Source organism: Hemiscyllium ocellatum, chromosome 17, assembly GCF_020745735.1.
Source record: "Hemiscyllium ocellatum isolate sHemOce1 chromosome 17, sHemOce1.pat.X.cur, whole genome shotgun sequence".
NCBI classification, from domain to species: domain Eukaryota; kingdom Metazoa; phylum Chordata; class Chondrichthyes; order Orectolobiformes; family Hemiscylliidae; genus Hemiscyllium; species Hemiscyllium ocellatum.
The window spans coordinates 69,800,422-69,820,418 of NC_083417.1; the positions used below are offsets into that span (position 1 = coordinate 69,800,422).

General features: G+C 42.5%; 1 protein-coding gene across 1 annotated transcript in view; it reads left to right on the forward strand.

Moving 5' to 3' along the window:
• The window catches only part of si:ch211-122f10.4 (cathepsin A-like), a 53,939-nt gene that overhangs the window by 29,572 nt on the left and 4,370 nt on the right, over positions 1–19,997 (forward strand). Inside the window, exons 4-10 of the mRNA XM_060838295.1 lie at positions 1,004–1,162; positions 1,918–2,009; positions 8,912–8,996; positions 10,901–11,050; positions 13,523–13,653; positions 13,846–14,008; positions 14,234–14,323. Coding sequence (XP_060694278.1) covers positions 1,004–1,162; positions 1,918–2,009; positions 8,912–8,996; positions 10,901–11,050; positions 13,523–13,653; positions 13,846–14,008; positions 14,234–14,323 — 870 coding nt within the window. The remainder of the gene's footprint in view (positions 1–1,003; positions 1,163–1,917; positions 2,010–8,911; positions 8,997–10,900; positions 11,051–13,522; positions 13,654–13,845; positions 14,009–14,233; positions 14,324–19,997) is intronic.

Consider the following 19,997-nt stretch of genomic DNA (forward strand, 5'->3'; position numbering starts at 1 on the left):
TCCTCTGTTAGGCCCTGCCAGATCATGCCAGCTGTTTACTGGAGGCTGGGATTCTCTGTGGCACTCTATCATGACACTGACACTCCATTGACACTGCTCCCTTTACAACCACACTTTGCTTTTCTACCTCCAATGTTCAAAACTCTGCCCTCCTTCCCATAAACTTTGATCCCTATTTTATGCCGCCTTGCTTGTGTTCTGAAGATGTGTCACTGGATTCAAAATATTAACTATGTTTTCTCTTCACAGATGCTGCCAGACCTGTTGAGTTTCTCCATAAATTTCTATTTTTATTTGTTTCCGACCACTGGTTTGTAATAATTCAGAGAGGTTTCTGACACTTGGGACAGATAAAATCTTGTGGATGTGTTGTTGTCAATTTGTGGTGTTCTGTAGCTGAGGACATTTTTAATTATGGGATAAAAAGTTTGTATTTCAATAGCACTTTTCACAACCTCAAGACACCCAAAGTGCTGCAGAATCAAACCAGGAGTTTGAAGAGTTGCCATTCTTGTACATTGGAAATATGGCAGTGATTTTAGGCAAAGGAAGATCCCATAATAACCAGGTCATCTTTGTTGTAATGTTGATTGAGAAATAAGTATCTCGCTGCTCTTTGAGATACTGCCATGGATCTCTTACTTACATTTCAGAGACTAGTGAGGTCTTGGTTTAACATCACCTCTGAAAGGCAACACTTCTGAGAGTGCCGCATTCCTTCGATTCTGATGCCAGGAGTTTCTATCTGGAATGTTCACCAAAGTCTTGCAAGTGGGACTTGAACCCACACCTCCTGAATTGGAGGCAAAAGTACTGAATGAGCCACAGCTGAAATCAGAATGTCTTGGGACATGAATGAAACATGTCATGACGTTTTAAGGGCAACCAACAGCCCTGAGCTCAGGCCTGTGAATGACTAGTTTTCGAGATCACCTGGGTTCTTCACCCTGTGGGAAACACAGCACTAAGCCCTGATCTCATATTCTTCTCCCCACTTTGCTAGGTTGCAGAAAACAATTACCTGGCCCTGCAGGATTTCTTCAGTAAGTTCCCCAACTTCACAAGCAATGATTTCTACATCTTTGGTGAAAGCTATGGAGGCATCTATACACCAACCCTGAGCCTGAAAATTGTGCATGGACCAGCTAAGATTAACTTCAAGGTATTTTGCAATTCCTTCTGCTGTAGACTTGTATCTGTCTCTTTCGGTTCCCCCAGCCCTGTGTTCCTCTAGCTGTCATTGTTGGATGGAGAGTCTCCATTGTAATCAGTACACTAACCTTACCCCTATACTCTGAACATAAGACTGAAGCATTAGCAAAAAGGGTGTTAATGTGAAAAATAAAGACCCTGTCTTTCATATTTTATCACACCATCCCAAAGAGCCTTTCAGCCACTGAGCTATTGATTAAGTATAACCATTATTGTAATATAGGATACACAGCAGCCAATTTGGGCACAGGGAGCTATCACCAATGTTGTAATGGCTGGAGAAATCTGATTTCCAGGGGGGAAAGTTGTCCAGAACATAATGGCAAACCACCCAGCTGTACTTCTGGAAAAAAATATGGCGGGATCTCTCATCGCCACCTGAGAGGACAAAGCAGAGACTGAGCTTACTGCTTCTTCACACTCCTTTCTGGTGAAGAATTTCCTCTGTTGTGTCAGCAATGTCAGATTTCAGTTTTGTTCTCCAGTGTGTACATTGGGAATCAAGTCCACTATGCTCTGGCCTGGGGGTGAGAATGGTCCTTATTAGCTGCAGTGATTCCATGTGTTGGAGGTCAGGCGCAGTGGGAAGCATCCAATGCCTGATGTGCAGTGAATACCAACACTTGATGTGATGAAGTAAGTTATCAGGGTGGAATGTGGGCAGGAGCCAAGCTTGTTGTGGTGAAACTATGTTCCGTGTTCTAGGGCTTTGCAGTTGGGAATGGACTAAGCAGCATATATTATAATGACCAGTCACTCGTCTACTTTGGATATTACCATGGACTCTTTGGGGACACGTGAGTATTAAACTGAGCACATTAAATCACAGTGCGTGGTCGGTCTAAAACAGGTGACCATTCTCACCCAGTCTGAAATGTTGCACAGACCAGGCTTGACCTGTTCAGTGTGGACAACCTGTTCCATTGAAGGAGCCAGGCTTCCATTTCTCAGCACGGTCACCTCCTGGAGACTGTGTTTGTGAAATGCTTAATGGACTGGCTGCTGCCATTGCAGGTTACTTCTGCTGGTTATTGAAGATTGTTCAGAGGCCACACTATAAATCCATTTTCCTAGTGATGTCTGTCTGAGGAACCTGACTTATATTTTTGTTCAGTCTGAAAAACGACCATTTACCACTACAGCTTCCTGTCACTCAGCCACTTTGTATCTATGTTGTCACTGGCCTTTTTGCTCTGACTTTGTGAAAGATATAAAGGAACATGTCCTGATGAAAAATACAGGCAAGTGCAAAAGTTATAGGACACCTGCGATGGAGAACTTAAAATTACCCAAAAATATGCAGTAGAATAATTGTTGGCTTCTGAAGATTTCCAAGTGTTTGTTTAGGAAAATGTTCTACAGCAGTATGTGCCTTTCCAATTTCGATAGGACTGAAAAGGGAAAATAGGAGGGGCTGACTGTTAACAGGAAAGAGAATCCAAAGGTGCCTACAGAAATATAAATGAGTGAATGAAAAAAGGAGGTCTGGGACTGATTAGGGACTAGAACATAGAATATAGAAAAAATACAGCACAGTACACGCCCTTTGGCCCTCGATGTTGCGCCGACCCAAGCCCACCTAACCTACACTAGCCCACTATCCTCCATATGCCTATCCAATGCCTGTTTAAATGCCCATAAAGAGGGAGAATCCACCACTGCTACTGGCAGGGCATTCCATGAACTCATGACTCGCTGAGTAAAGAATCTACCCCTACAGCATGGAAACAGACCCTTTGGTCCAAGTTTACCCCTGGAGCTGGAGAGTACCAAACAGCCCCCATGGGCCTGCTCCATCGTGCAGTACGGTCATGGCAGATTTTGGGCTTTAACTCCACTTCTCAACCCATTCTGCATATCCCTCAATTCCCTGAGAGACCAAAGTTCTGTCTCTCTCAGCTTTAAGAATATTCAATGATAGATTCACGAACTCACGACTCGCTGAGTAAAGAATCTACCCCTAACATTTGTCCTATACCTACCTCCCCTTAATTTAAAGCTATGCCCCCTCGTAATAGCTGACTCCATATGTGGAAAAAGGTTCTCATTGTCAACCCTATCTAAACCCCTAATCATCTTGTACTCCTCTATCAAGTCACCCCTGAACCTTCTTTTCTCCAATGAGAACAGCCCCAAGTGCCTCAGCCTTTCCTCATACGATCTTCCTACCATACCAGGCAACATCCTGGTAAACCTCCTCTGCACCCGTTCCAGTGCCTCCACATCCTTCCTATAGCATGGCGACCAAAACTGCACACAATACTCCAGATGCGGCCGCACCAGAGTCTTCTACAACTGCAACATGACCTCAGGACTCCGGAACTCAATTCCTCTACCAATAAAAGCCAGTACACCATATGCCTTCTTCACAGCACTATTTACCTGGGTGGCAACTTTCAGAGATCTGTGTACATGCACACCAAGATCCCTCTGCTCATCCACACTACCAAGTATCCGACCATTAGCCCAGTACTCCATCTTCTTGTTACTCTTACCAAAGTGAATCCCTTCACATTTACCTACATTGAACTCCTTTTGCCACCTTTCTGCCCAGCTCTGCAGCTTATCTATATCCCGCTGTAACCTGCCACATCTTTCCTCACTGTCAACAACTCCACCGACTTTCGTATCATCTGCAAACTTGCTCACCCAACCTTATAGCCCTTCCTCCAGGTCATTTATAAAAATGACAACAGCAATGGTCCCAAAACAGATCCTTGCAGAACACCGCTAGTAACTGCACTCCAAGATGAACCTTTACCATCAACTACTACCCTCTGTCTTCTTCCAGCCAGCCAATTTCTAATCCAAACCTCTAACGCACTCTCAATGCCATACCTCCGTATTTTTTGCAGTAGCCTACCATGGGGAACCTTATCAAACACCTTACTAAAATCCATATACACCACATCTACCGCTTTACCCTTGTCCACCTCCTTAGTCACCTTCTCAAAGAATTCAGTAAGGTTTGTGAGGCACGACCTGCCCTTCACAAAACCATGCTGACTATCCTTGATCACATTATTCCTATCCAGATGTTCATAAATCATATCCCTTACAATTCTCTCTAAGACTTTGCCCACAACAGAAGTGAGACTCACTGGCCGATAGTTACTAGGACTAAATGGAGATTAGTGTGTGGGTATGATTGGGGTCTTAATTATCTTTGCATTGTCTTTACCAGGCAAGCAGATACGTCTGTGTGATGAAGGGAGAGGTAGTTTAGACACTTGTCTTGTGAACAGAGGTTAAACAGTCTACATACTGGAGTTTCGAAGAATGTGTGAGAGATGATCTCCCTGAAACACACAGGATTCTTCAGGGCATTGACAGGGTAAATGCTGAGAGGTTTGTACCCCTCACAAGAGGACTAGAACTACAGGGCATAGCCTGAGAATAAAGGGGTCCCAATTTAAGACTGAGATGAGGAGTGATATTTTTAAGGGTTAAGTCTTTGGAACTCCTTGTCACAGAGAACAATGGGGATAGGGTCCTTGTGTATATTCCAGGCTGAGATAGATAGATCGATAGATAGATTCTTGCTCAATCTGAGAATCAAGGTTATGGGGAAGACACCCACGGGAAAGTAAATGTGAGAAAGGTCTCCTGAATGGCAGAGCAGGCTTGAGGGGTCAAACAGCCTTTCATTTCTTCTTGCCTTATGGTCTAAGGGTTTAAGTTGGATATAGAGGAGCTATTTTTGGTCAGTATGGACCAATTTGGGCCAAAGGGCCTGTGTCTCCATGCTGTAGGACTCGATGATCCTATCGGATAGGCTGCCTAAATTTGATAGGTCACTGAGCTGGTTTTGAAGGATAATGAGGGAAGCCAGGATGGAAAATGTAAAAGAGCTGAAAATGTGTTGCTGGAAAAGCGCAGCAGGTCAGGCAGCATCCAAGGAGCAGGAGAGTCGACGTTTCAGGCATGACCCCTTCTTTAGGAATCATGCCCGAAACATTGATTCTCCTGTTCCGTGGATGCTGCCTGACCTGCTGCGCTTTTCCAGCAACACATTTTTCAGCTCTGATCGCCAGCATCTGCAGTCCGCACTTTCTCCTGGAAAATGTAAAAGACTAAAGATTGGTAAATATTTTTCCAATAGAAAGTGTCAAGGTAAGCCCAGAAGGTACAGGTCAGTCAATTTAACTTTCGTGTTGGGGAAGCTTCTAGAAACAATCATTCGGAGCAAATGTAATTGTCACTTGGGTTAATGTTAAGTATGGAAACCCAGCACTGATATATTAAGAGAAATCATGTCTAGCTAAATGGATTGAGCTTTTCAATTGAGTAACAGACAGATGATGATAGTAATGCATTTCATGCAATGTATACTAACATCCAAATAATGTTTGATACAATGTCACATAACAAATTTGGGAAAAGAGTTATAATAAAAGATAGTAGCAACATTGATTCAAAATTGGCTGAATGACAGAACAAACAGTAGTGGTTAATAGTTGTTTCTTGGACTGATGGGAGGTTTGTAATGGAACACCCCAGGAATTGGTGATAGAGCCCCTGCTTTCCCTGATGTATTATAACGACCAACACTAGGGTGTGCAGGGCACAAATTCAACACTTGCAAGCCGTGCAAAACTGTAGTGAGAGTCATTTTGGTTGGAAAAATGCTGAGGGGCCATATAAAATAAATGGTACTGTTCTAAAGGGATTGCAAGAGCAGACAAACCTGGGCATATGAGTTATTGAAAGATGGCAAGGTAGGTTGAGTGAAGTTAATGAAGCATGCAGCATTTTTGAGAACTAAATACTTAGAGTAGAAAAGCAAGGAAGTTATATTAAGCCTGCATAAAAAACCGCAACTGGAATACTATATTCAGTTCTGGGTATTCTGCCAGCATCATACAGGCTTTTGTCTCTAGCCAACAATGCTGTGCTGAAGGGGATTGACAATGGGGGGACAAAAGGTTCCTCATGCAGGGCAATCCAGCACACAAGATCTAGGATAAGGGGCAGCAGATTTAAAACAGAAATGAGACATTGAGTAAATTTGAGGCGAGAGAGTTTTAATGGGTAGTGGACTGAAGGGTGATGGAGAGCAGGCAGGAAAGCGGAGTTGAGGCCACCATGAGATCAGCCTCGATTGTATCAAATGGAGCGGCTTGAGGGGCTGAATGGGCTACGTATTCTCCTTGTTCTTCTTGATGCTGGTGCAATAATGCTTATGTTCGTTTCCATGACGTAGGAATTAAAAATGCACTGAAGAGTCAAAAAATGTTAATTACAGCTCCTCCTGGTGTCTCCATACGATGCAGTCATAGGCAGTTCAGCGTCTGGCCTAATGTTAAGTTTTTCAGACACAAAAGGCATATCATGCTTCAAGAAGTCCTATTTACGAAGGAGACTGAGACCTTTTATACCTCAGGTCATATGCCATGATACTTTGAGGATGACATGAGTGCCTCTCTTAAGAGGTATGTTGTATATGATTCCCTATAACGTCAGGCACCAGATTGTTTTGAATTTTTTATTTACTCTTTCTTTTCTGGGATGTAGCTGTCGCTGACTAGGCCACCATTTATAGTCTGTCCTTTAATGGCCTTTTGAGAGTGTGTGAAGATGCAAAGGCATTAAAACTGGTGCAGAAAAGATTCACAAGAATGGTTCTAGGGATGAGGAACTTTAGATACCTAGATTGGAAAAATTGGAATTGTTTTCCATGGAGAAGAGAAGGCCTGGAGGAAATGTAATACATATCTTTAAAATTGAAGGCTCTAGATTGAATATACAGAGGAACCTTGATTATCTGAAGGATGTGGGTGGGGAGTGTTTTGTTCGGATAATTGAATGCCAGATAACAGTTTAGCTAAGCATCGGGACCTTGCAATCTTGTTTGGATAATCCGAAATTCAGATAATCAAATGTCGGGTAATCGAGATTCCTCTTTACAGGAGAGACTGTTCTCATTGATAGAAGGATGGAGAAGCTGAAGGCACATTTCAGCTAATTGCCAAAAGAAGTCATGGAATCATGAGGAGAAACATTTTCATTTCGTAGTGTTTAGGATCTGGAATGCACTGGAGGTAGAGTCACTCGAGGCATTGGATTATTATCTGAAAAGGATACAGGTTCCTGGGAGAAGGTGAGGGTGTGGTAATTGATTGGATCCTTCAGAGAATCAGCATAGGTATGATCTGCTAAATGGTTACAGCAGAGAAGGGAGACCATTTTATGATGAAAATGAAGCAAGCCTATTATATGGCACTTCATCGAACATCTTTTGGAAATCTGTGTATGCCACTTCATCGAACATCTTTTGGAAATCTGTGTATGCCACATCAATAACATTAACCCTCTCTATTACTCTACCAAAAAGAGCAAAGTTAGTTAAACGCGATTTCTCGTGCAAATCAGCACTGGCTTTCTCTCATTTACATTTATTCAAATGACTGAGTTACTTTTGTTTAGAATTCTAGTTCCTGAAAGCTTTCCCACCATTGACTCTGTCTTATAATTGTTGGGCTTATTCTTCAAATGTGTGCTCGAAACAGAGGGTTGTTAACATTTGCAATTTTCCAGTCTTCTATTAAATTGTCTGAATGAAAAGAGGGCTGAACATCTCCAGCCAATACCTTCCCAATACCAAACATTACTTCCCTCAGTAACCTAGGATGTATTCCACAAGACCTGTGGACTTTGCAACAAAATGCAATAAGCCTTTCTGGTATTCCCCTCAGATTTTTAATCCATTTACTGGATAGACACCTCCTCTTTCACTGTGGCAGTATTTCCTTCTTTGGTTAGAAACAGTTTGTCAATCTTCATCGAGTGGCCCATGCCACATACCTCCTTGTCAGGCCTGTTTTCTTTAGTCTCTGATCAGCCTCATCACTCCTCTCCATCTGTGTGTTTTGAAATAATAGGGTGTAAGACGATACTTTTGGAATTCCGTTTATGTTTGCTGTCTGGCTCTTCTCAGTTCTCTTTGCTTCTCTTGTTTCCCTTTCTTACTAACCATCTGAACTTCATACACCAAACCTTTTATCATCTGACATCTATGGGACGAGGAGTGTGCCAGTTGATCAAGAGGCCCACATAATCAATGTAAAAACACACACTGAGGAATAAACCTGAGATGCAGGAAGTAGACACATCACTGATATACCTTATTTAAGTGATTTATGCTGTAAATAATAATGCAACTTTGCCTTCAATAAAACTTAACAGCAGAGCGCCTCCTCACTCACACCATCAACTGACTACTTGAACATGGGATGGTGTCAAATACTTCCGGTATTTGAGGTATATCATATTTGCCAGTTTATGGAGAGGGCCAGGTGAGAAGGTGCTGGTTAAAACACAGTTTGCTGTATATAAATATCAACTGGCCCTCAGTTGTATCACCAACCAGACTTCTGTCATAGCCTCCTTTTTTTCTGCTTCACCTTTGCTTGTTTGAGAAGGTGCTCTGATTTTGCTTTCCTTTCCTTACCCTTTTTATCCACTTTTTAAATACTTTCTTGAACATTTTGTGGCTGAAATATTCAGTGTCCAATCCTGTCCTTTTTGGAGCTGGATCTCTCATATCACCACAACCTCATCGGGCAGTTTGGCTGGGCTGAGAAGGGAAGGAAATGTCTTAGGAGTGTCCGACTCTGAGCGCATGTAGGTACAATCCTACCTCATTATCTGGATCACATCACCTATCTTTCTTTCTTTCTTTCTTTCTTCCCTGCTAAAGATTGTGGAACAGACTGAACAGATACTGCTGCAAGAGTGGATCCTGCAATTTCTTCAACAACACCAACATTAACTGCCGAGAAACGGTACGCTTTCCTGTCTGTTCAGCTTGTTTGCCAGCAGTATGATTCTTCACTGGAGACATACAAAAAAAAAGAGACTTGTGGTTATGTTGAGCGCCTTTTCCTTTTTGAAAACCTCTTTCAAAGCCACTGAGGCAGTGGAGAGACAAAGCCTCGTGGTTTTATCACGTGACTTTTAATCCAGAAACCAAGGCAATGTCCTGGGGACCTGGATTCAAATCCCACCATGGCAGATGGTGGAATTTGAATTCAATAAAAATCTGGGATCATGAAACTGTTGCTGATTGTTATCGAAGCCCATCTGAATCGCTAATGTGAAAGAAATCTGCTGTTCTCATCCAGTCGGGGTCTCCATGTGACTCCAGATCCACAGCAATGTGATTGACTCTTAAATTGCCCTTTGGGCAATAAATACAACATCAGCATCCTGTAAATAAATGAGAAACAAAACAATTTTGAAGTCTAGTTACAGTTATAAATAAGGCAAACAGTTTGCATTCAGTCAGGCCTCTTAAAAAGCAATCTGATACTCACCAGATCATCAGGGTTTTAGTGATGCTGACTAAAGGAAAAAGGGCTGGGATACTAAAAGAAAGCCATATGGAAGGGGAAGACACCCAAGGATATGTTGAGAGGTAATTGCTTGTACATTCCAGACCACAGCCTATTTGGATTCTGCAGCACTCCTTTGTATAAACTCCCAAAGCTCCAAAGGAAGCGCCTCAGCCCATTGGATCTGTGTTGGCTATTTGGAAGAGCGATCTGATTAGGTCCATGCCTTGCCATTTCCCCAGACACTTTCAGATTGTTCCTTGCCAAGTGTTTTTCAAATCCCCTTTTGGAAGTTAGTGTTGAATCTGCAGGGCATTTTAAATAATCTTGTTACATCAGAAATATTTTGAGTTTCTCATCTATTTCTAATTCTCATGCCCTGCACCCCTCATCTCTATCAATTTCGGTGTTCTAATCTAACTGCCCTGCCAATAGAACAGTTTGTTTGTGTCTACTCCAACAGAACATTTGAGAATTTTGAACACCACTATTAAATCTTCACCTGACCACCTCTGCAAAATGAAACCATCCCAGTTTACCAATTTCTCCAATAACTAAAGTCCCTCATTTTTATCTGCCATGAGGCTGGTACAATTACAACGTTTTAAAAGGCATCTGGATGGGTATATGAATAGGATGGTTTTAGATGGAAATGGGCAAAGTGCTGGCAAATAGGACTAGATTAGTTGAGGATATCTAGTCGGCATGGACAAGTTGGACCGAAGTCTGTGACTATGATTCTATGCTGGTAAACCTTTCTGTTCAATTGACACACTACATCTGTTAATGCCTAACCAGTGAATTTCATATTAAGAAACAGTTACATTTATATAGTGCCTTTCATAACAACAGTACTTAAAGTTCTAACAGCTCGTGAAATACTTTTATAGTGGAGTCACTGTTGTTCTATAGGAAACATGGCAGTATATTTCTACACAAGATCCCCCAGACAGCAGTGTAACGTTGGTTAGGTGACCTGGTTTTAATGATGCTGATTAAAGGATAAATATTGGCAAGATCACTGAGGGAAACCTGCTGTACTCTACTTCAAATAGTACCACAGGGTCCATCCACCTGAGCGAGCTCACTGGTCTCTGAAAATGCCACACTCAGCACAAGCTTCTTGCTTTTGCACTTCCTACCTCTAAATGTATAAACCGAGAAGTCTGTTATGTTTTTATTAGGCTTATCAACTTGACCTTCTGTCTTCATAGATTTGTGTGTATGTGACCATTCAGTTATGTACATGTACATTCCCAATTGATGAGTGACACAGGTATGGTTTAAAGATCGCATGATAATGGATACAGGATTGCCTGGTAAAACAGACAATTAACAAATTATTTTCTTTACAGTTGGAGGAAGTCTTTATGATAATCTACAACAGTGGGCTCAACATGTATTCACTGTACATGGACTGTGCTGGTGGAGTACAGAAAAATAACATGCGCTTCCTCAAAGACCTTCAGAACCTCTTCCAATTTTACCAGTTTGAAGTAGTAGAGGTAGAAAATGTCTTTTTATTCTGTATAAATTCCCGGTGTACTAACCCCCTTTCCATTTACTCACATTATATTGAATCCTATTGAGCCATACCTTAAGACCATAACCAGGGAAAGAGTAGAGTCCATGCAGACCATCTGTGTGTGTGAAGCCAGAAGACGTTGGTAAGGTGTTAAACAAGTCTGTTTATACAGAATTCAGGATGAGGGCCCGAGGTCCTTGAGTACTTTGACATGAGGAAAGAGGAGGTAATGGAGATTTTGGCAGGCTAAAAGGGGACAGGTCCCTACATCCAGTTGATTTTATCCTGCTGCTGTGGGAGACAAGGGAGGAAATTATAGGGGCTCTGACTCAAATCCCTGAGTCCTGTCCACCACAGGACTGAAGGATAACTAATATGGTTCCACTTTTCAACAAGGGTGGTAGATATAGACCAGGGAATTACACAAGTTCCTCAGTGGTAGGGAAACTATTTGAGAAAATTCTGGAAGAAGGAATTAATCTCCATTTGGGAAGGCATGGTTTGATCAAGGATAGTCAGCATATATTTGTCAGAGGGAGGTCATTCCTCACAAATTTGATGGGATTTTTTGAGGTGGTGATCAGGTGTGTAGAAGAGGGTAATGTAGTTTATGTGGATTTCAGCAAAGCCTTTGACAAGGTCCTCTATGTGAGACTGATTAAAGAAAGTAAAAGCAGATGGGATTTGGGATAGCTTGGCAAGTTGGATCTAAAATTGGCTTGGTGACGGAAGACAGATGGTAGGTGTAGAGGCCTGTTGTGTGACTGGGGGCCAGTGTCCAGTGGTGTACTAGAGTAATCAGTGCTGTTTTAGAAACAACAATATAAAGGCAGTGCCTGGGTTGTGTATAGGTTCCATTCTGGAGTCTGTTCGCAAGTTGATTTGTATGCAAGTGGAACACTATGCAGGACAATATAAAGAAGCTGTTTGTAAATACAAGAAATGTTTGTATATTGGGTTTTTAGAATAATATTGTTTTTGTAAGTATGACCCCCTGTAGAAGAAAATGTGGAGGTGGGCTTTGATAGGTAAGTCTGTGGTTGACTGTGAGGAAGAAGGTCTTGAGTTACAGGAAGTTATAAATGGATTCATCAGATTGGCAGGTGAGTGGAAGATGGAATTTAACTCTGAAAAGTGTGAGGTGATGCACTTCGGAAAAGTTCACAAAATGAATGTTAGAACACTTGGAAGCACCAAGAAATGGAGGCATCTTGGGTTTCTTTTCCACAGATTCTTGGAAGTGGCAGAGCAGGTTAAAAGGGTACGTAAGAGGGCATACAGGATGCTTGCCTTTATCAGACTTTGCAGAGATTCTAAGAGCAGGAAGATTTCAAGGCTAGGGGCACATTTTTAAGGTGAGAGGAGAGAGATTTAAAATAGACATAACAGGCAAATGCTTTTACACAGAAGGTGGTTCATGCGTGGAATGAACTTCCTGAGAAAGTGGTGGATGTGGGTAAAATTACAATGTTTAAAATAAACTTGGATAGGTATATGAATAGAAAAGGGTTTGGAGGGATATGGGCCAGGGGCAGGCAGGTGAGACTAGTTTAGTTTGGGATTATGATCAGCATGGACTGGTTGGAGAGAAAGGTCTGTTCCTTCATTGTATGACTCTGATGTTTGAGCTAAGCAGGACTTTGGTTAGGCCACAGCTGGAGTACTGTGTGCAGTTCTGGTCACCACATGCTAGGAATGATATGATTGTACTGGAGAGGGTACAGAGGAGACTCACTAGGGTGTTGCCTGGGTTGGAGCAGGACAGCTATAAAGAGGCTTGTGGTGTTTTCTTTGTTGGACTAAACCAGGTTGTGGGGGAACCTGATAGAGGTGTATACGATTATGAGAGGCGTGGACAGGATCGATTAAAAAGCCACTGTTCCCTTTAGGTGAAGGGTCAGTACAAGGAGGGGCGGGGAGGGGGGGGGACATAATTTTAAAGTGAAAGGCAGGAGTTATAGAGAGGATTTGAGGAAAAGCAGTTTCACCCAGAGGGTGGTATGGGTCTGAAATACACTGCCTGGGAAGGTGGTTAGGCAGAAAATCTGACAATCTTTTTTAGAAAAAATTATTTGAATGGGCACTTGAAATGTCATAACATTCAAGGCTTATGGACCAAGTGCTGGGAAGTGGGACTCGTGCAGATTTCAATGCAGATTTTATCAATGTAATTATAATGGGTCGAAAGGCCTCTTCTGCACTATGATTCTATGGTTCTTACCATTAGCTCCATTTCTACAGAATCCCCATGGACCCCTTCCCATTCTCTTCAATTTGACAGATCTCAATGGTCCATTTTGATAGTTCCGGAGTAAAATTCATACTAGATTCTTCAGTACATTTTTGTAACAATCTTGCTGATCTTTCTGTGCTAATCTAGGTTTAGTTGTTTTGCATGAATAGCTTCTTGTGGTCTACTTTTCCGTTGTAAGTCACTAAAGCTTCCTTACAGGACTCCAGTGATTCCAGTAACTTGGTTCCTCCGTGTATTAACGGTACAGCTCTGAATGCATGGCTAAATCGTGCAGATGTGAGAAAAGCCCTTCATATTCCACAATTTGTCCCAACATGGGATATCTGCAGGTAAGAGAACATATCAGCAAGTATACCTTTCATTGGCTACCTTGGTTTAATCCCCTTTCCTAACAAAGTACCTTTTCAAACAATAAATTAACCACCTTTTTTATAGATCATCCTTCCCTATTCTAAATTGAATATGGCTTTCATTTTGATTTATGTACTCTAACCAGAGCTAAACTATCTTTTCCCTGGCAGTGATGTGGTTGGTGAAAAGTATGAGCGTATCTATGCCACAATGCGTGACTTCTATGTGAAGCTGCTCAGTAAGGGTCTCCGTGTGCTGGTCTACAATGGGGACACGGACATGGCTTGCAACTTCCTGGGCGATAACTGGTTTGTTCAGTCATTGAATCAGAAGGTACGCAGGAGTCAATTTTTTATTTCTCCCTGCTGGGCAGATTCTGGCACAGTGGGGTGATACTATGTTTGTCAGCAAGGTTCTTGCAAGTCACTAATATGGGAAAATTAGCCTTGAGCCTTTGCAGTCAGGGCAGGGGCTCTGCCTTTGAACTCCAGTAAGAACTGAGCTGTAGATGTGTCATTCCCAAATGTCTGATTTAACTACGTGACTGTTTTCCCACAGAAAACTCAAGACTATCAACCGTGGATTTACAATAAACAGATCGCAGGGTTTTATGAACAGTACGGGAACCTTACTTTCCTGACTGTCAAGGTAACTCAAACATATTTGTATCAATGTTCATTTAGAATTAGCAGGATCTTTGTGTGGTTATGACAGTGATACTCAGGATAAGAGTGTAACATGAGATGGTCTGATCACTATATCACATAACCAAGCAAGTGTGATTATTGGGCTTAACTGAGAACGTAATACTTGTATTACATTTTTCTACCTTTTGCATGGTCCAAGAATTTAAAGTTGGCAAATGATTGAACGTCAAATGCCCTTTGCAGAACTTCTAAACTTGTACTATGTTGCATGGCGACCTAATTTCCTAATTTCACTCCTGAAAGATCTGACTTATCTTTTACAACCTGTCTCCTAGTTCTAGATTCTGCAAAAAAAATGTTATTTTTTTCTATTCAAGCTTAATATTTTGAATATATTAATTGTCATCATCCACCACCCCCCCCCCCCCCCCCCCCCCCGGCGCGCACCTTCCTGAATTCTGTGGAATACAGCACTAGTTAAGTTAACCTCTCCCTGTAGCTTAACCAACGCAGTATGGTTGGTGAACAATGTTCTAAAGTTGGGAATTTGGTGCCAAGGGGAATCTGAAGCAAAGGTGGAGGGGGGCCTGCTTTTTTATTCTTTTACTTCCAGTGTCCCTCTTTAATTTCCAAAGATTAGAATCCTTCGGCCCAACAAGTCCACACCGACCCTCCAAAGGGTAACCCATCCAGACCCATTCCCCAACTACTTTACATTTACCCCTGACTAATGCACCTAACCTACGCATCCCTGAACACTATGGGCAATTTAGCATGGCCAATTTGCCTAACCTGCACATCTTGGACTGTGGGAGGGAACCAGATTACCTGGAGGAAATGCATGTAGACATGGGGAGAATGTGCAAACTCCACACAGACAGTCACCCAAGGCTGGAATCAAACCCAGGTCCCTGGTGCTGTGATGCAGCAGTGCTAACCACTGAGCCACTGTGCCGTCCTCATTAGGCATTAATTAGTTATTTTATTTCATTACTTATTTCATTAAGCAGTTAGTAAATAAGGATACATAGACATCACCAAATGGGCGATGAAGGTGAACGACAGTATGTGGATGTTTTTGGAGACTAAAGCAATCCCAGACTACTCTGTGTCATTGAGAAACTTCGATCACATTTAGGGTCAGGACTGTAGACAGTATAGAGCAGAAGGGAGACCAATTATTGACAGTAGAGTCAGGGGAGTGGATAATATTCTCTGCAGCTGCAGTTAGAAACTCCAAGGGTTGCAGTGCTGCCCAGTCTCAGGACATGCCCTTGCATCTGGTGATGAACTTGGACTGAGCGAGGGAGATATCATGGTCCTCTTGGGAACCAATGACTTCTGGAAGAATAGGAATGATGCTCTGCTGAGAGAGCTTGAAGAGTTAGGGTCCAAATTAAAGCACACATTCAAAAGTGGAATGTTAAACTCAAACCAAAGAATCATACTGCACAAACAATATCCCAGACATTTGTACATTCTCCCCGTGTCTGCGTGGGTTTCCTCTGGGTGTTCCGGTTTCCTCCCACAATCCAAAAGATGTGCAGATCAGGTGAAGTGGCAATGCTAAATTGCCCCTAGTGTTTAGGGATGTGTAGGCTAGATGCATTAGTCAGGGGTAAATGTAAAGTGATAGGGTAGAGGAATGGGTCTGGGCGGATTACTCTTCAGAGGGTTGGTGTGGACTTAATGAGCCAAATGGACTGTTTGTACACTGTAAGGATTCTATGACACACTGTCCTTGGAGGAAGCACTAAGAGTGGTAAGGGCACAGAACTACTCTGGGAGGGTGATGTCACAATCCAGTACCGCTACTGACCAAGCTGGACACAGATGTTGGACTGCTTTTGGGCCAAGTGGTGAGGGAACCAACCAAGGGAAAACAGACTTGACCCACATCCTTGCCTGCCGCAGATACAGTTCTTATGAAGTCCCTGTCTTCGTGTTGAGAATACCCTCCACAGTGTTGTGTGACACTAACACTGTGCTAAATGGGAAAGATTTTGAATAGAGGCTTGCAACTAAATATTGGCTGCCCATAAGCTCAGAACACATTCTGTAACCTCGAGCTTGGCATAGCCTCCACTCTACCATTACCGTCACGCAGAGGCATCAACCCTGTCTCAATGAAGAGTGCCCCAGGCATATCTGAAAATTGGATATCACCTTGATGAATCTATAACAGAGGATTACTTTCATGCCAAACAGCAGATCTGCAATAGGGTTAAGCAATTCCACAGACATGGGTCAGGTGTAAACTTTCCGTCCTACCACGTTTGGTCACTAATACTGGGAGGCAATTCAACAACTCACTGGAGGAGGGTCCACAAATATCCCCATCCTCAAGCATGGAAGATCCCTGTAAGTCAATGCAAAAGGTAAGGCTGAAGCATTGACAACAATCTTCAGCCAGAAGTACCAAGTAGATGATCCATCTTGGCCTTCTCCAGAAGTCCCCAACATCACTGAAGCCAATTCACTATATCTCATATGAAGAAACTGTTAGAGATACTGGATAATGCAAAGGATATGGGGTCCTGACAATATCCCAGCAATAGTACTGAAGACCCAAGTTCCTAGCACAGCTCTTCCAACGCAGCTACAACACTAACTCTACCCAACATTGAGGAAGATTGCTCAGCTATGTCCTGTACAGAAAAAGCATAACCAACCCAACCTTGCCAATTGTCACTCATTAGTCCACTCCTCAACAGTGCCGTGAAGCAGCATGTGCTTAACTGCAACCTGCTAAATGACGTTCAGTTTGCATTCCAAAAATGCGACTCACTCAGCTTCTGACCTCATGACAGCAAACATGGAGAAAAGAGCTGAACAGGGGTGAGAGTGGCTGCCCATGAAATTAAGGCTGCATTTGACTGAGAGTGGCGTAGGGACCCCCAACAAATCAAGAGCTAATGGGAATTGGTCGGAGTGCGACAAGGGGCCTCTCCATCTGGTTGTAGTCTACTGGGGAAGATAAGTTCCATGGGAAGATAATTTTTTTTGTGTGGTCATCTCTGCTCCAGGGTGTCACTGCTGATGTGCAATTATCAACGAACCTGGAGAAGCAATGGTTCCGCTCCATTTGCAACTCCTCTGATACTGAAGCAGTCCGTGTCCAAATATAGCAAGACCTGGACAACCTCCAGGCTTAGCCTGTCAAGTGGTAATTAACGTTCATGCCTCTCAAATGTCAGTCAATGACCATATCGAACAGGAGATGCTAAACATCATCCTTGACATTTCAATGGGATTACCATCACCGAAACCTTAACTGCCAGCATCCTGGGAGTTATCATCGACCAGAAATTGAACTGGACTAGCCATATTAATATTGTGACTATACTAGCAGATCAAACACACTTCCTGACTCCCTAAAGCCTGTGTACCATCTACAAGTCAGGAGTGTGATGGAATACTCGCCACTTGCCTGGATATGTACAGCCCCAACAACACACAAACTTGAAATCATCTAGGACAAAGCATCCCCCCTGATTGGCACTATATCCACGAGTATCCACATCCTCCACCATCCACACTCAGCAGCAGCAGTGTGTACTATCGCCAAGAAGCAGCAATTCACCACAGCTCCTCAGACAGCACCTTCCAAAGCCACAACCATTCTCAATGTAGAAGGATAACGACAGCAGAGACATGGGAATCCCATCACCTGCAGGCTCCCCTCCAAGCATCTCATCATCCTGACTTAGAAATATATCGCCGCTCCTTCACTGTCACGGAGTCAAAATCCTGGAAATTCCTCCCTAAGGGCACTGGGGGTCAACCCACAACACTTGGAATGTAATGGTTAAGAAGGCAGCTCATCCCCAACCTTCTTGAAGACTGCTTGTCAAAACACATTGGCTTAGCCAGTGAAGCTTCATATCGCCAAAATGGAGTTTATTTTTAGAAATCATTACGATCATTCTTTGATCAATTTTTCTCACTCAGACTGTTAACAAAATCTGGCTCATTACTCAATACACAATCTAATGTACCAGTCATCTTGTTGATTCTATAACACTACTGGTGAATATTTAATCTAAACACAATTGGGATTCACAAAATTATTCCTAATGAATTGGTCATCATATTGCAATCTGTATGCAGGCTAACATTCCTCATTTTCAACCACTCTGCCTTTGCACAACTGCTGAGATTTGATAAGCATGTAGCAATGTCCAGCTACTACAAGGGAGCTCCTACTGAGTCTTACATCCTGGCCTATTTGTTCATTCTACCCAGAAAGTCTCCATTTGCAGCTTACCCTCTCATTAAAACCTCTTACCATGTCATCACATCGCAGAGTGCTTGTTCCTCTACCGTTTTCCACATCTTTCCTGTGGACATTATAACCTGATCTATTTATATCCCATTACTAACTGTCTTGCAGCCACGTCTCAGTAATGGTTGCCATGTCAACCCTTCAAGTTGAATTTGTGACTATAATTCATTTAATTTGTTCCTTTATACTCCACATATTTCTGTAATGAAAATATATTAGGATCATCCTCCCTAAAATGCACTTCTATCCTAATGTTTGACTGGAATGTTTCTTATTTCTCTCTCCTCTTTAATCATTTAACATCTTTCTATTTCACCTTTGACCTCTTGATGCCAAAAACAGTTTCTGGTGCTTTCTCTGCCTCATTTGCCTTCTGGTTGTTTTTGAACCATTACAAGTACTAACCACCCTAGTTCTCCCTGTCTCCCCATTTAAAGGCCTCCTGACAGACCAATTTACCCATTCCACTAGTACTTTGCTCTCAGCCCAGTTCAGGCAGTGCCCATTCCATCAGTAGACCCATGAATAGAGATTCTTTCTGTAATCGCTCTGTTATTTATTTATTATCTGTTAATGATTAACTTGAGGTGCATTAAGTAATAATAGTGATTATAACCCTTGAGATCCTGTCCTGCATTTTAACTTCTAATTTGCTTCTTGGTCCCAAACTGGATCCTACACATCCTCCTCTATTGAATTTTAATAGCTGGTTGGAAATGTCCTTCATCCTGACAATAAGAAGGTGCCATAAATGTGGGACTCACTTCTGCACAGAAAGACTATCTGTCCTTCTAAATATTGAATCTTGACAACTGTCACATTACACTAGTTCCTCCTCATTGTGGCTATTTGACAGGATCAGTTTCTGTGATTCCTTATTCTCCATCTCTAAGGTTCTCTCTGTACTGTACGTTCGTCACACCACATTTCCCAAACAACTTCCCCTCATGTCAAAGTATCGGCAGCTCACACATGAACTTGATAACTCTAAGCCAGAGAGATTCCAGACAGCATAATTTACCATAAATCTGTTCATTAGTACAGTTTCACTGTCTTCCCAGTACAAGTATCTGAGACAAAAAGCAACAGCTCCTTCCTCCTCTACACCCCAGTTCTCTCATTCCAAGTTTTCTGGCTTTTTTGCTGTGTTGATGAGGCACTGTTAGAACCACTCAGCACAACATTGGTGTCAGTGTTTGACATCTGCAATTTTTACACTGATCCCTGTGGTACTAGTTTTTTTTGCACCCTGGGTTGACCTGAGATGTTGCGAGTGAACATTTCTTCTTGATCTACAGGGATCTTCACCTCTGGTAGTTTTGTACTCCTGAAATCTCTAGGGGTTCTCTGGCTCTCAGTTTTCCAAGACGTTGTTGCCAGCTTGGGTGCC